This window comes from Microtus oregoni, unplaced genomic scaffold (genome assembly GCF_018167655.1).
Source record: "Microtus oregoni isolate MIOR12 unplaced genomic scaffold, Mior012 000062F_ref0000492, whole genome shotgun sequence".
Lineage (NCBI taxonomy): Eukaryota > Metazoa > Chordata > Mammalia > Rodentia > Cricetidae > Microtus > Microtus oregoni.
Window position 1 is genome coordinate 7,333,136 of NW_024543872.1, and position 15,170 is coordinate 7,348,305.

The 15,170-nt window shown below is 45.7% G+C and overlaps 1 protein-coding gene across 9 annotated transcripts in view; it reads right to left on the minus strand.

Moving 5' to 3' along the window:
• LOC121439635 (dystrobrevin beta) overlaps positions 1 to 15,170 on the minus strand; it is a 234,448-nt gene that overhangs the window by 49,932 nt on the left and 169,346 nt on the right. For 7 of the 9 annotated variants that reach the window (XM_041640172.1, XM_041640169.1, XM_041640167.1 and 4 more), the window contains one exon: positions 962 to 1,051. The exons of the other annotated variants lie outside the window; for them this stretch is intronic. In XM_041640172.1, coding sequence (XP_041496106.1) covers positions 962 to 1,051 — 90 coding nt within the window. The remainder of the gene's footprint in view (positions 1 to 961; positions 1,052 to 15,170) is intronic. 9 annotated transcript variants of the gene reach the window in all.

Genomic DNA, 15,170 nt, shown 5'->3' on the forward strand with positions numbered 1-15,170 from the left:
AAACTCATGGGCTGAACTATCAGATAGTGTGGTCTCTGCAGTATTCTGCTACTGTATACTGCTACTGCCACAGATGCTTTCAAGCACCCCGGGCAACTGCCTTTGCCGACAGAACGTTACTTACCCTGCCTGAGATAAACACTTCGTTCTCAGAGATCAAGAGACTGGGACAAGAACACAGACACCATCTGGTGCACAGGGAGATTCTCTGACAGAGTATGCAATTATCAACTCCTTTCTCCCCCGACAGGAGAAGTCCATCAAACCCACCTGGGAGTCTGTAGGACCTGATTGTTCCCCCAAGACTTTAAGGAGAGCGAATGCTCCTAAATAAAGTTGTTGCTTAGTCATACTGGTAATTGGAATGGTATAAAAGGCAACAGTTAAAATAGTCCTTTCCATTTATGTGTGTTTTTATTTTATCCGTCTAGTGTGTAATGTATGTGCATGCATGTGTGTTGGCAGTTTACCACGGCATGGCAGTGGAGGCTGGAGGGCCACTTTTAGGAACTAGTTCTTTCCTTGTACCACCTGCATTAGTTATCATGTTCATTTCCAAGGGCCATCTCACTGCCCCAAACAGTCCTGTCGTAGGCACATTGTCCTCAGTGACAACTGCTGAAGAAGAGGACATAAAACCACGTCTCCTCTGAGAATGCTCCAGTTTGGAACTCCAAGCATCACAGTGTGTGGGACTCCCCAGTGTAACCAGCAGGGACTGCGCCTTACTGTAGAGGAGACTTTCTAACTCCATGCTGAGGTGAGTGCCAGGCTTGGCCAGGCTCCTTCTCTTATGGAAGCCAATGCTTTGGCAATTAACTCTGCCAATCACAGCTGGCAGCTGTTCAATCACACCACACATGCAGAGCTTCTCCTGCTGGCAACCCCAGGAACCAGATCTCACCCCCTCCCTCAAAGCAGCCTTGGCTGCGCTCCCGGTGCTGCTGCTCTACCAACTAACCGTGTGCAGTGCTGCAGACGGGCCACATAGGAGGCTATCAGCGCATGCTCATCGGCCAAGAGATTGGGCATGTCCTGGCTACACTGTAACCTGGGAATGGTGGAAGCAGAGATAGCAAGCATGACAAGTGCAGAAGGAGAAATGAACATGGATTAACACCAGTAAACTTAAAAGTAGAAGAAACAAACAAATCACGATAAAGAAAACAATAAAACCACAATGCATAATGGAATATGGTGTTAGGTCACGGAGATCTGCCTCACTACTACACAGCAGTCTTTTCTGTTTCTTTCTGATTTGGCTGACCGAAACATGTCCTGAAGGGAGAACCCTGCTCCCCAGTTCTGCCCAGTTACCTTTCTCCTTAGTTACCTTTCCTTTGTACCAAGGTGACTAAGCACCTAGATTTAATCATAATTAGATCTAAGGCAATCTTTTAACCAGGGAACCCCTGTCTATGTACCTGTGAGATAGTGAGATGTCTCATAGAATCTCAATGTTACTACACCTAATTTTTTAAAAATACTTATTTATTTGTTATGCATACAATATTCTGTTTGTGTGTATGTCTGCAGGCCAGACCCCATTACAGATGGTTGTGAGCCACCATGTGGTTGCCGGGAATTGAACTCAGGACCTTTGGAAGAGCAGGCAATGCTCTTAACCTCTGAGCCATCTCTCCAGCCCACCCCCTCTCTCTTTTTTAAAGCATGTGATGGACTCAATGAGAAAGTGTCCCGTCCCCCCCCCCCCCCCCCATGGTCTCAAGCATTTGAACGCTTGGTCCCTGGGTTGGTGGCGATGTTTGGTGAGGTTTAGGTGGTGCAATTGAAGAAAGTATGTCACAGGGACAGACTTTACCATCAAAACCCTCTCACCACTTCAGGTTGCTCTCTCTGCTCCGAGCCTGCATCTGTAGATAGGAGCTCTCAGTTTTGTGTGCCTGCTGCCATGCCTGCTGCTGGCTGCTGTGCCTCCTGGCCATGGAGGATTCCTAACCCTCTGAAAAGATAAGCCCAAACCTCTTCCATGATCAATCACCTGGGCCACAGTGCTATCACAGCAACAGAAAGGTGGCTCATTCGATGTACGTGTACATGTGTTTGGGGGAGTGGGCACACATGCACCCTGGCATGTGTGTGCCACCAGAGGACAACCATCATGACTTGGTTCTCTCTTTCCACCATGTGGTTTGGTGGCCTGAACCTTCACGTGTTGAGTCATCTAAATGGCTCCACGTCTTGAGAAGTGGTCTCATAGACCTCATTTTGTTCTCAAACTTGGTATGTGGCTGAAGCTGGTGTTGAACTCTTTTTTTCCCCTGAGAGGGTTTATTTCTCTGTGTAACTGTGGCTGTCCTAGAACTCCCTATATAGACCAGGCTGGCCTTGAACTCAGAGATCAGCTTGCCTCTGCCTCCCAAGTGCTGGGATTAAAGGAGTGTGCTACCATGCTGGTGTTGAACTCACGATCATTCTGCCTTCACGTCCCAAATGCTGGGATTACAAGCAGTGTGCCAAACACACTTAGGCAGGCATAATTACTTCTTCAGACTAATTAATCACTGACAGCAACTGAATCAGCTTCTGTTCTAGTGGAGGAGGTGGAGAGTAATCGTTTTTAAAGAATCACTCATTTTGTGCATGCACATACATGTGTAGGCAAGGGTGCCATGGCGAATGTGGAGGTCACGGGTCAGCTTAGTGACATTGGTTCTCTCCTCTCACCATGCGGGTTCTGAGGATGGAACTCAAGTCCTCAGGCTTGGCTGCAAGCACCTTGACTCACTGAGCCATCTCAGCAGCCATGAGTAATAATTTTGCAGTATGAGCAAATGGTAATGATAATACCGTGCAGAAAGTGGACTGTGAATTGGATGGAGTTTTAGATTTTTAGGTGAGATGGTGACATTATGGCAAACCTAAAACACAATGAGGTCAGTCTTGCAACTCTTCGGTTTCTATTCAAAGTGCTAGACATTCGGGGGACTGACCTCCAAAGAAGGCTAAAAGCATCAAGTGACCTCTAATGCTCTGGTGGACCATTATTCTCTAATACTGTCTGCCTGAGTGGAAGCCATCCTCCCAATTACTAAGGACCAGCTGCTCTGCTGAAAATGTCTATTGTACTCTTGGTTTGAAGGTGCTCAAACACTCAGCCATACCCCTCTGTCCCATTACCAGGCCCATGGGCGTGCTGAAGAGAAGTAATAAGAGTCATCTCCATATTTGAGATTCTAAATAATTTCACAGGGGTCAAATTTTGTACCTTTGATTTCCCCCCTTGCAATAATCAGAAGATACTATTAACAACACAGATGTGAAGGCCTCCGAAACCTGCTGTAATTGGAGGTCATTATCTCCTGTGCTGAATTCAGTAATGAACTACAACAGACTGATTTCCAAAGAGCTGTTTCTGGTCTGTGATACTGCACAGTCTAATAAGAGAAGTCTGTCTTTAGAAATACACTTTATCGCTTCAGCATCCTTGTTCCAAATTCATGAAGTTAAAGAGCCTGCTTGTCTCAAAAGGCCAGAGAGTGAGTATCTTAGGCTTTGGAGGCCATGGGATTTTTGCTAGAACTGTTTGGTTGCCGCCAAGGAGGAAAGCAGCCATAGACAACATGTAGTCAAACAGACACAGTTGTGTGGCAACAAAGGTTTACTTACAAAACCAGGCTGCTACCTGCAGGGTGCAGCTCGCTGTTTATTTGGCGGCTGAAGAGCAGTCTGAGGCCAGACACATCTCACTCATCATGCCAGCACCTCTGCAGGGCTCAGGAGTCTTTGTTTCAAATTTGGGTCAATATTAGCAACCAAAGAAGCCTAGACTGGCTTGACTAGTATGTTTAAACCTACTTTCACTCTGAATATGTTCCAGAGTCCCCAGTCCCTAGGACACTATGATGTGGGTGAGGGACTAAGGATAGCAGTCACACTCTTCCATGTTGACACAATCCAGGGAAGAGAAGCTTTGGGATGAGCATGCTCTATGTCCAGGGAATCTTCTCCAGCCATGGACCAACTGCAAGGGGCTCCAAACCTAACAGGGTCAGCCCAGGATACAACATACTGTCTGTATTGTTCCTGCCAGGCCTGTGGTTGTAAATATGGCCACACAGGTCTCAGGTGCTTTTCAATTTGGTCCAAGTTTGACGGGAATGTGGTAACACATACTAGACAACGCCCTACAAGATGAATGAAGGCCAATGCGCAAGAAAAGGACAAAGAGGCACATGAACTAACTGGCCTTTGTGGTTGAACCAGAAGTCAAAATAACAGTAAGAGAGCCAATATTTAGGAAATACGGCAATAATAACAAGCTAAGTCAGAAGTCAAACGCAACCCAGTTAGATGGCTCAGCAGGTAAAGGCGCTTGCTACCAAGCCTGATACTAGAATTTGATCCCCAGGACCCACACGACAGTGGGAGAAAACCAACTTCCACGAGCTGTCCTTAGACCTGCAAATGCCTCTCTTTCCCCAGTACATAAAAACATAATACAAGTTATTGTTTTAGGGGGTAGAGTTTGATACAAACTCTCTTTATATACTCTTGGCTGACGTGGAAAACTACCTATAGATCAGGCTGGCCTAAAACTCATGCCTCTGCCCCCTGAGTGCTGGGGTTAAAGGTGTGTGCCTCCACACCTGGCTAAAAACATAATACAGATTTTAAAAGTGCGTATCAAATAAAATTTTTGTTTGGTTCTTACTATGTAGCTTTCATTGTCCTGGAATTCACTCTGTAGTCTGTAGACCAGGCTGGCCTCAAACTCACAGAGATCTGTCTGTTTCTGTCTCCTAAGTGCTGGAATTAAAGACCTTTGCCACTATGCCCAGCTTTAAATAAACAATTAAATAAACGAGTGAAATGAAAAGCAAAGCAGCCACTGATATGTACACTTAATTGGTGAACTGAATTATATTTAAATTTTAACTCACTAAAGGTTAAAATAGTGATGTGGTCTCTTCCTCCCTTCCTTCCCCAGGCTCTAAGTCCCTGTGGTTCTCCTGTCCCTGGTGTTCTGGGGTTCTTCGGGTCTCTGCTTTGCTCATCCTGCTGCTCCCGTTAGTGATTCTACATCTTAATTCCCAACTGCATCACTCTGACGGCTTGCTGGAGCAGAGCAGAAAATAGCTTAGTGGAGCTACTATTCACTGAGACTAGGTGCTCAGGAGGAACAGGTTTGAGAGGGAAGGTTAGCTCGGGTACACACATAGGGAGTTTGAGATATTTCTGAGTAGACCTCAGGAAAATGATGTGGTTGGGAATTAAGATGTGGTTGGGAAAAGACCGTCTGGTCAGACAAACAAGGCACTGAAAAGAAGGCGCGCCATGCAGCTCTATTAGCAGTGCAACCTAACAAGCTCAGCCAGTGAAACCAGCTGATTCCAACAGCAAATCAGAAGACAATTCTCTGGCTCCTTCTTGCACTCAAATTCAGAGAAATGTTAGCATTTTGTTACAGCAGGAGAAACCTGGCCCCTGTCAAAGGGGCTGGAAGCCATCCAGGGAGAGTCTAATTAAAACACAAACACCCAGGGGGGGGGAGATGACTCTGCAGTTAAGAACATCTGCTGCTTTTGCAGAGGACCCGCGTCCAGTTCCTCGCACTCACATAGGGGCTTACAGCATTCCTGTAACCCCAGTTCCGGTATGCTTGACACCATCGTCTCCTGTGCAGGCATTAGGCACATGTGTGGTTTACACACATGTTGGCAAAACACTCACACGCGCAAAATTAAAAAAAAAAAAAAAACCAGAAAAACCCATACCAAATATCCAGAATAACCAATGACTTCATCAGGAAAGCCCTCTAGAAATGGGGACAGGATAGGGACACACACTAAAAGCAGTAGTATAGAGTTCCAGTAGCTGTAGATCAACCCTGGACAAGGGACATCCCTCTATGGCAAAATGTATAATGAGCACATTCATCAGTGTGCAGCCAGCAGTCATTTCCAGATGCTGGGACTCCAAGTTCTATAAGGCAAAAAATGTCCCTCTCGTCTATGACACTTTAGGTAGTCCTGTGGGCAAATCAAGCTTCTTTTTTCCTGTCACTGCATTGGTGTGGGAGCTGATGTCCCTGCCTGGATTATCTTTTCTCTTTCTTTCAGATTCATTTTTATTTTGTGCAGAGAGAGTGTATAAGGTACCTGTGCATGTGTGTGGATACACATACCTGTGGTACATGTGTGTGTGTGTGTGTGCATGTGGGTACACATAGCTGCGCTGTGCGTGTGTGCATGTGAGTGGGTACACATAGCTGCGCTGTGCATGTGTGCATGTGTGCGTGTGGGTGGGTACACATAGCTGCGCTGTGCGTGTGTGCATGTGTGCGTGTGGGTGGGTACACATAGTTGCGGTGTGCGTGTGTGCATGTGCGCGTGTGGGTGGGTACACATAGTTGCGGTGTGCGTGTGTGCATGTGCGCGTATGGGTGGGTACACATAGTTGCGGTGTGCGTGTGTGCATGTGCGCGTGTGGGTGGGTACACATAGTTGCGGTGTGCGTGTGTGCATGTGTGTGGATGGGTGGGTACACATAGCTGCGGTGTGCGTGTGTGCATGTGTGTGGATGGGTGGGTACACATAGCTGCGGTGTGCGTGTGTGCATGTGTGTGGATGGGTGGGTACACATAGCTGCGGTGTGCGTGTGCATGTGTGTGGATGGGTGGGTACACATAGCTGCGGTGTGCGTGTGCATGTGTGTGGATGGGTGGGTACACATAGCTGCGGTGTGCGTGTGTGCATGTGTGTGGATGGGTGGGTACACATAGCTGCGGTGTGCGTGTGTGCATGTGTGTGGATGGGTGGGTACACAGAGCTGCGGTGTGTGTGTGCATGTGTGTGGATGGGTGGGTACACAGAGCTGCGGTGTGTGTGCGTGCATGTGTGTGGATGGGTGGGTACACAGAGCTGTGGGGTGTGTGTGCATGTGTGTGGATGGGTGGGTACACATAGCTGCGGTGTGCGTGTGTGCATGTGTGTGGACGGGTGGGTACACATAGCTGCGGTGTACGTGTGTGCATGTGTGCGTGTGGGTGGGTACACATAGCTGCGCTGTGCGTGCGTGCATGCACATGGAGGCTGCAGGAAGCTGTCTGGTGTCTTGCCCTACTAGTCTCTATTTTCTGCCTTATTCCTTTGAGACAGTCTCCTACTGAAAGCTGGTAACCCAATTGATCCTCCTGTATTCACCCCAGTCACCAACAACACTGGAGTTACACACAGCCACACCTGGATTTTTAACGTGGCTGCTAGGATTCTAACTTAGGTCCTCATGCTGTACAGCAAGGGCTGCTACACACCAAGCCATCTCCCCAACCTTGATCTATTCTTAAAGGACCAAACATGTAGAAAGGCGAAAGGAGTTAGAGAAAGATATCTTGATTCACTGCCTCTGGGTCCTTAGCAATACAAGCTAAAGAGGAAAAATGATGCTGTCCAATAAGAACCCGCGGAGAAAGACATGGACCAGATGACCTGACAGGTCCTCTGTAAATCATCTGCACCAGCTAGGTGACAGAGGATGACTTCTCAGAGTCCTGTTGACACCACTCACTGTCACTGATGGAACGGTGAGGTGCTGTTATCTCAGAGAGCCTCACACTGACTTCACCTCACACTGACCACAACAGAAACAGCTGTAATTGAAGATCACAACAAAAGAAAAAGCAAAAACATATCTACTTTCTTTTCCACACGAATCAACCATAAGCAGGTTTTTACCCACTAATTAATTAAAATGAAATTAAAGTCATCTCCTATGTCATATTAGCCATATTTTAAGTTCTTAATAGCCATATGTGATTAGTGACTGCTATACAGTTAGCATGAAGGATGGGAGTATGGCTAGCATGGGGATGGTATTATAATAAACTGGAGAAAACTTGCTTTTTTTTTTTTACAATGGTAACACCATCAGACTCAAGTTTCAAAATAAAAAATCCCTCTGATTGCAAAGAAATGACTAAGTTGAGGCCGAGGTGGGGAAACAAGTCCCATGAAAAGATAAATGGGGCCACGGCCCTGACTCACTCTGAATAAGCTTCACTACTAATAGAGCTAAAGCAAGCTGGGATGTTTTGATACTTTGCTATTGAAAATAATCCTAATACTCAATAGGCAGAAGCAGGTGGATCTCCCTGAGTTCGAAGTCAGCCTGGTCTACAAAGCAAGTTCCAGGACAGCCAGGGCTACACAGAGAAACCCTATCTCAGAAACTGCCCCCTCCCTGCCAAAAAAGAAAATGCTGACACATCTCTGGTTAAGCATTGCAAGCCTGAGTGTGTGTGTGTGGGGGGGCTCGGAGAGGGGCTCAGCACTGCTATAGGATCCTCCTTTGGTATGCAAAGCCAAGGAATAGCACAGACGCCTGCCCAAGAGCAGCACCCCCCGAGGCTGCTCCTTAGGAAGAGACAAGGTAAAAGTGAGCACAAAGCCTACAGGGCATATAAAACTGTGTAAAATGTGTGTGTGTGTGTGTGTGTGTGTGTGTGTGTGTGTGTGTGTGTCTGTGGCGGGGAGCGGGGAATGGGTATGTAGTCAGTTTGTAGAGCACTCATGTAATATCTAGGAAGCCCTGGCTGTCTTTATACCCTAGCCCCCCATAAACTGGGCATGAAGATGCATAACTGTATTCTCAGTGCTTGGGTGGGGGAAGCAGGAGTTCAATATCATTCCCAGATGTAGTTTGAGGCCAGCTTGGGCCACATGAGATTATCTCAAAAAATGAAACCAACCAATGAATGAAAAAGAAATCACAGTGGGGAGGGGAGGGAGGGAGAGATCACATGTATATTAGAGAAAGGCAGAGACAGAGTGTGGGGCAGGAAGAAAACTGTGTGTGTAGCTTCTACAGGTCTTTGCTACCTCTAAGCATCTGCATGTCCTTTGCTGGTAGGTGGGAGAATTAGGCATTAAAAACACAGGCAGCTCTAACTCCACAGAAACTCACTGGCCTCTTGCCCAAGTTCCCCTGCTGTGTTTGACCACAGTTACCTTAATGAAAGCCAGGAAGGAACCCAGAACGCTATCTTTCCTCTTCCTTGGCCGCCCAATACACAAAATCTCCAGAGCCCATCATCCACACCCTCCCTTTTGGTTTGAATTTAACAATGAGCAGTATCCCACCCCAGTTCCTTTCCCACTGTGCTGCCATGACCTGTTCAGATGTGATGTTACCCTCAGTCCAACAAGAGGAGGAAAGGACCTGGTACTAAGTTTTCAATGCTATGTTTGCAACTATCTGCCAGGAAACACCAAAGTTTTCTGTTTGTACCAGTCTGAGTTAGAATTGGTAAAAAGTCCACCTTAAATCTTAAATGGAAATGGAATCTAATCCCAACCCAGAAAAGGCTGAAAACTGGCAGACGGCCCAGGCCCAGGACGGCTTTGGGTGCCTGCCAACACTGAGGGCCCTGGCGTTTCTTCCGATAATGTGTTAATTTTTAATTACTATGCTTTTCCATCTTTCAAAAGAAGACTGGAGAAAAAAAAACATAATTCCTGTGTTGACTTGGAGGGCTTCTCATGAAGAACACAACCAGCCAGTTGTTTCCTGAACTCTTCACCAGTTTTTGCTTTTTAATCAGACTCTATTTCCTCTTTTTACGGATAGGAAGCCACTCGGTGGGCCGAGGTCACATGTGTGGCTACCTTCTCGGTTAGCCAGTCTCATTTTGCCTCCGTTCTCAGTTTCTCCCGCATCTCTGTTGTTCTCCATCAAAAACGCTAGCAGACTGCGGTTTTCACTGTTCTGCTGGACTCTGTGGATGACTCAGTCAGCTGTCCCCAATCAGAGAGCCATCTTGGCGCACCCACAGTGCAGCCCCCTTTAAACTTTCCACAGTCTGGAAAAGATCTCACACTGTGGTGCTTTCTGGTATTGAAAAACTTTTCTCTCCTGTAAAGTATATGCTGAAGTAAGAAAGGTCTAAGTGATACCTTGCCCTCACCCAGGATTCCTAGCAAATGGTAGGTGTACTAACATTCTTCAAGAATCTCCCTATTGCCCCAGACTGGAGGTCAAACCCAGGGCCCCATACAGGCTGGTCAAATGGACTACCACTGAGCTGCACCTCTGGTCCTGTTCTCATTGTCTCTAGTCTGCTCGTTCAAAACCACTCATTCATTTGCTTGGCTTCTTCTAAAATCTGATTGCTATTGCTTCTTCTTAAAGCTTTGTTCTCTTTGAAGTTCTGATCTATCTGTTTTGAGACAGGGACTCTCTAATGTATAGCTCTGGCTGGCCTGGAATTCTCTAGGAGGAGATCTGCCTGCCTCTACCTTGCGAGCACTAGGATGGAAGACTTGCTTCACCATATCTGGCTCTGTAGTATTTGGTGGTGTTTCAGAAAGAACTTGACTGAATATACCACGTTATCTGTCAGCTTCTGTTTCTAATATGCAGCCATCAGATTCGCAGATCTTTGGTTTTTTTGTTGTTGTTTTATTTTGTTTGAAACTGGCCTTGAACTTCCAGTCCTCCTGCCTTTGCCTCTTGAGTGCTAGGACAATGGGCATGTGTAGGAGGAGGGCCTGGGCATGCAGAAGCACGCTCAGTCTATTTGCAGACCTTAATCTCCGTGTGAGTATTTAACTGCATCATTTAGGGAAAAAGGAGTGCACTATTTGGTACATGGCTCAAAGGATTGAAAAGTAACAAAAGACACTAAGACCTGATGTGGACCAATGGCTTCAACCTGGATTTCCTTAACCTGGCACTTTCCACAGGAGGCAGAAAGGGCCCAGGAAAGAAAGGTGTGATAGCATCTATGGTCGCACAGAGAGCTGCCATATGGAAGGAAGATCCTGGGAGCAGAAGCATGTCTGAGAAGGTGTGTGTGGGCATGCGCAATGTGTTCACATATGAACATAGCTATGTGCTAGGTAGCAACCTTCATTGTTTCCTGTCCCAGAACCTTGTCCTTCCTCGACAACATGGTCTTATTATTGAGAGAGGGAGAAATTCTCCTGTGCATGTTTTGATGATGCACGGCCTATCACACATGTCCAGGACAGGCAGTAACACAATCTAGGCCTCAGGGATCCCTTTTGGACTTTTAAATCACAGGGTAGAAAAGCGTAGTCCCTGGAGGGCCCTGGCTGTCGTGTGCACTGGAACTCCCAGCAATATTGGGAGTATCTGTTCCAATGGGGATATGTATGTCTACCTGCTAACAATAGGAAAGTGTTGGCAGCCTATGAGAGAAGGAGGTAAATAATAGGTAGTGTCCTCTGCCAGTGATCAATGTGCAGAGCAGCCCTCCCTCTCTACCTGTGCCCGTGCTTTGTGGGTCTGTAACTAGTAAAGTTAGGTTTGAATGCCTGAGATTTGCTCAGTGTTGTAGTGTAATGCTTGTATTCCTAGCAACTGGGAGGCAGAGACAGATGTTCAGGTGTGAGACTAACCTAGGTACAGTGTGAGACCTGTTTCAAAAACAAAACAAAACAAAAAACAATAAACAATAAGACCCTGGAAATATAAGAACTATAAGAAATATAAAAACTGTAACTCATACATTAACCAACCACATGTACAAAACAAAGTTTCATATTGGCAGTTTTTGTTACTGTTTAGTTAAATGAAATTTCCACAGAACTGTAAACAGAGAAACATTCACAAATAACTAATGCTGAAACTTTAAAAAGACATTTGAAATAAAATACCAATTTTGTTTTCCATATCTATCTGGGTATCAGGGCAAGAGCTGTACAAAGCTCAATCTGCATTCTGAGCCTTGAAGAAAAGGAAGGCTGGGGCACAAAAGGGAGGAGAGTAGACAATGAAGGGGAGATCAAACTTGTTCTTTTTTTAAGTTTTCAAAGTCTTTCAAACTGTTTTAAAATGTGTCATTCTAATGAATACAAAGAAAATAAATCAAAAGAAACTATTTAGTTGAAGACAAAAAGATAAAATTTCTTTTTAGCTATAGAAATACCCATAGAGTTATTTTTTTTAGTTTATTTATTGTGTGCCTGTGTGCATGTAAGTATACATGCGTCTTGTGTGTATAGAAGGGCAAGTGTGGCTGGGTGGAGGTGGTTGTGCACGCCTTTAATCCCAGCACTCGGGAGGAAGAGGCAAGTGGGCGTCTGTGAGCTCAAGGCCAGCCTGGTCTACTGAGCAGTTCCAGGAGAGTCAGGGCCACTCAGAGGAACCCTGTGTCAAAAAAACAAACAAATAAAAAGAGCAAGTGTGTGTGCGTGTGTTGGCTTGAGCACAGGCTGGGAGACTGCACCAGGAGTTCTCCTCCATCACTCTCTCCCCTTAACCTGGAGCTTGGGTTTCTGAGCTAGGCTAGAAGACAGCAAGCTCCAGCGAGCCTTCTGTCTCCACCCCTCAATGTCCAATCACAGGTGTGCACAGTCCACCTGATCTGTGCTGAGATCCAAGCTCTAGTCCTCAGGATTTCGCAATAAGCATGCTTAACCACTAAGCCATCTCTTCAGCTCCCTGATTTGAGGATATTACAAAGAGCAAACACTTTGAGTAGAAACTTCCAGGAATAAAATTTGAGCCCCTCACAAGACAGCCAACATTTTTTTTTTTCTATTTAGAAAGTCATCTGTATCTTTTATTTTTGGCTAATATAGCATTATTTTTGACAACTCTAGCCAAAACCATTCACATATGAATGTCTAACTAGAAAAGGCAGAAGATGAAGCTACAGCTCTGTTGGAAAGAGTGCCTGCCAGGATGTTTGAGGCCCTGGTTTTGGTCTCCAGGACCACACAACAGATGTGGAAGTGCAAGCATTCAAAAGGTAGATCAAGGCCAGCCTAGAATACATGAAACTTTATCTCAAAAAAGTAAATTGATTAAAGAAAAGAAACCAAATTGCTTAAAATGTTCTATTTTTTAAATATTTATTATTTACTTACTTTCTTTCATGTACAAGTGCTCTGTCTGCACTACAGAAAAGGGGATCAGATCTCATTATAGATGTCTGTAAACCACCATGTAGTTTTTGGGAATTGAACTCAGGACCTCTGTAAAAGCAGTCACTGCTCTTAACCGCTGAGCCTTCTCTCCAGCCCCAATGATTTCCTATTTAATTTATTTTTATTTGCAGTACACATTACTTGCCTGATCTGGTCTGATCTTTGTGCTGAGTTTCACAAGAAAACTGCTCATCTCTGGAGAGCTACACCCTCCTTCTGGGAATCCCTGCCCTGGTCGCACCAGACTCCATGTTGGGGAAGACATGCTGGGGTTCTTGGCTTTCACAGATTAGAAACAGGACTGACTACACCACTCCAGAGCAGGAACAAAAAGAGCTGAGTCTTGAGGAAGTGAAATGCTACCTGCCGTTTAGACTCCCTGGTTACCGGAGACACAAAATGTCCTGTGTATGAACTACTGTTATCCAGGGGACATCTCACCATGTTCTGTGGACATATATAAAATCCCCCAGGATCATAACGGTACAATGTCAGGGTAAGGCATCTTGTGCCCAAGTGGCTTCTCTTGCGCTGTGCTTCTCCAAGCTGCACAGCCCGCTGGTTACCATGGATACACTGTGATATCTGCTCTAGGACTAATTTCACACAGACCAAGGTGCCAGCTGAAATGCTGACTTTTAAAGTCTTAATCTGGAATATATTCTCCTGCCTGAACCAGCTCTAATAAAACGGAAGACATAATTTTAGGACTGACACTGATAACCGGGACTTGGGGGTAATATAGCAAGCCTAAGCCTGTTTGTGACAGTGGCCATGGTTAATGTGGGTCCACAGTCCCTCCTGTCAATCTTCCCGAAGACCGGAAACCTGTCAGAAAGACACCTCTTGCAGCCGCACTCAGCCTGGGTCACCGCACTTCTTGCATTTATCCTGGCACTCCCTAACACTTGGAGCTCTCATGTACCATGATGATGGCGGGGAACAAAACTAGTAAACTAGGAGAAGAATTCAGATGAAGCAAACCCTTGATTAACAGGCGATGTTACTAAAGTTAACCTAAATTTCCAAGCTGAATTCTTCTACCAACCTGCCCTGTCTTCTAATTTTAAAGTGAGAACATCCTCAATGGAGAGGGCAGGGTTTAAATGTGATGGACATATATAAGTTGAGGACAGGCAACTCTTGGTCCTTGGTCCAGCTGCTCTTGGTCCTTACAAATGAGGCCATCATTTGTAACCTATTCTCTGTCTTTTTCACTGGGCCTCTTACCCCAATTACCTCTAAAATAATAAAAAGCAGTTTATTAAATCCTCACATAAACCCCCACAAGGCAAATGTCATCACTGACCCCACAGACTAAAGAACTGAAACATGTCAGGCGACAGCTGGATCCAAACGCAGGAAGATCGACTTAAAACAGCGCTGCACACTACCTTCTACATGGCTCTGCTTACACCGCGAGGCTGTCTCCCGGAAGTGCTCTGAGGAGGCAGTGGGCAGTGCTCTTACCTGGTCCATCCAGGTCCTGAGTCTCCACATAGGCAGAGCTGTCTCACCAGGTCACTGCTTTTCTTGCCTTTGAGTCCTGTTTCTAGGGTGGCCCTGCTGCTAGCTCCTCGGCTTCCTGCTAAGGCTACTCCCCAAATTGATTTGATGACAAAAATCACCTGAAGAACTTGCTAAACAGAGAGCCTCTCCCGGTCCTCTTCTCGGAGACTCTGATTCATCGAGTCTGACATGGCCCCAGAAATGTGTATTTTTAACAAGTGCCCCAGGGGATTCTTCTGCAGGTTTGAGAAACGCTGCTCTGGGAGTTTTAGCCAATAGGAACAACCATGTCTGCCTTCGGGATTATAACTGAATCAAATTTTACCAGGAAGATCGCATTTCTATAGCTGCATTAATCCAAAGTGCTTAACACATATGGCACAAAGTGGTGCTGGTTTTTTTCAGGGACGATGGGATCTCATGCTGGGTGAATTGGGATGTCTGTCCGTGTGTTTTTTGTCTCCTTTTCAAGTGATGACTGTTGAAAGAATTCTTTAATGGCTGTGCCCGTGAGGGAGTTTCTGTATTTGCTCTGGTCATGGGACAGCTTAAATCAAATAGAAAGTATGTCATCCAATACAGTTCTTTTAAGTCTGCCCATGAGAATTTTGAACAAGAGAAAATTAAATAAAAAGGAGAAAAGAGTTTATAGAGTTTTTTTCCTTGAAGGACCCTAAAGCAAATTCTTTATATAACTGAGACTGAAGGACTTGGGCTTTTCAACTTAAATGCTTATGAACCATGCAC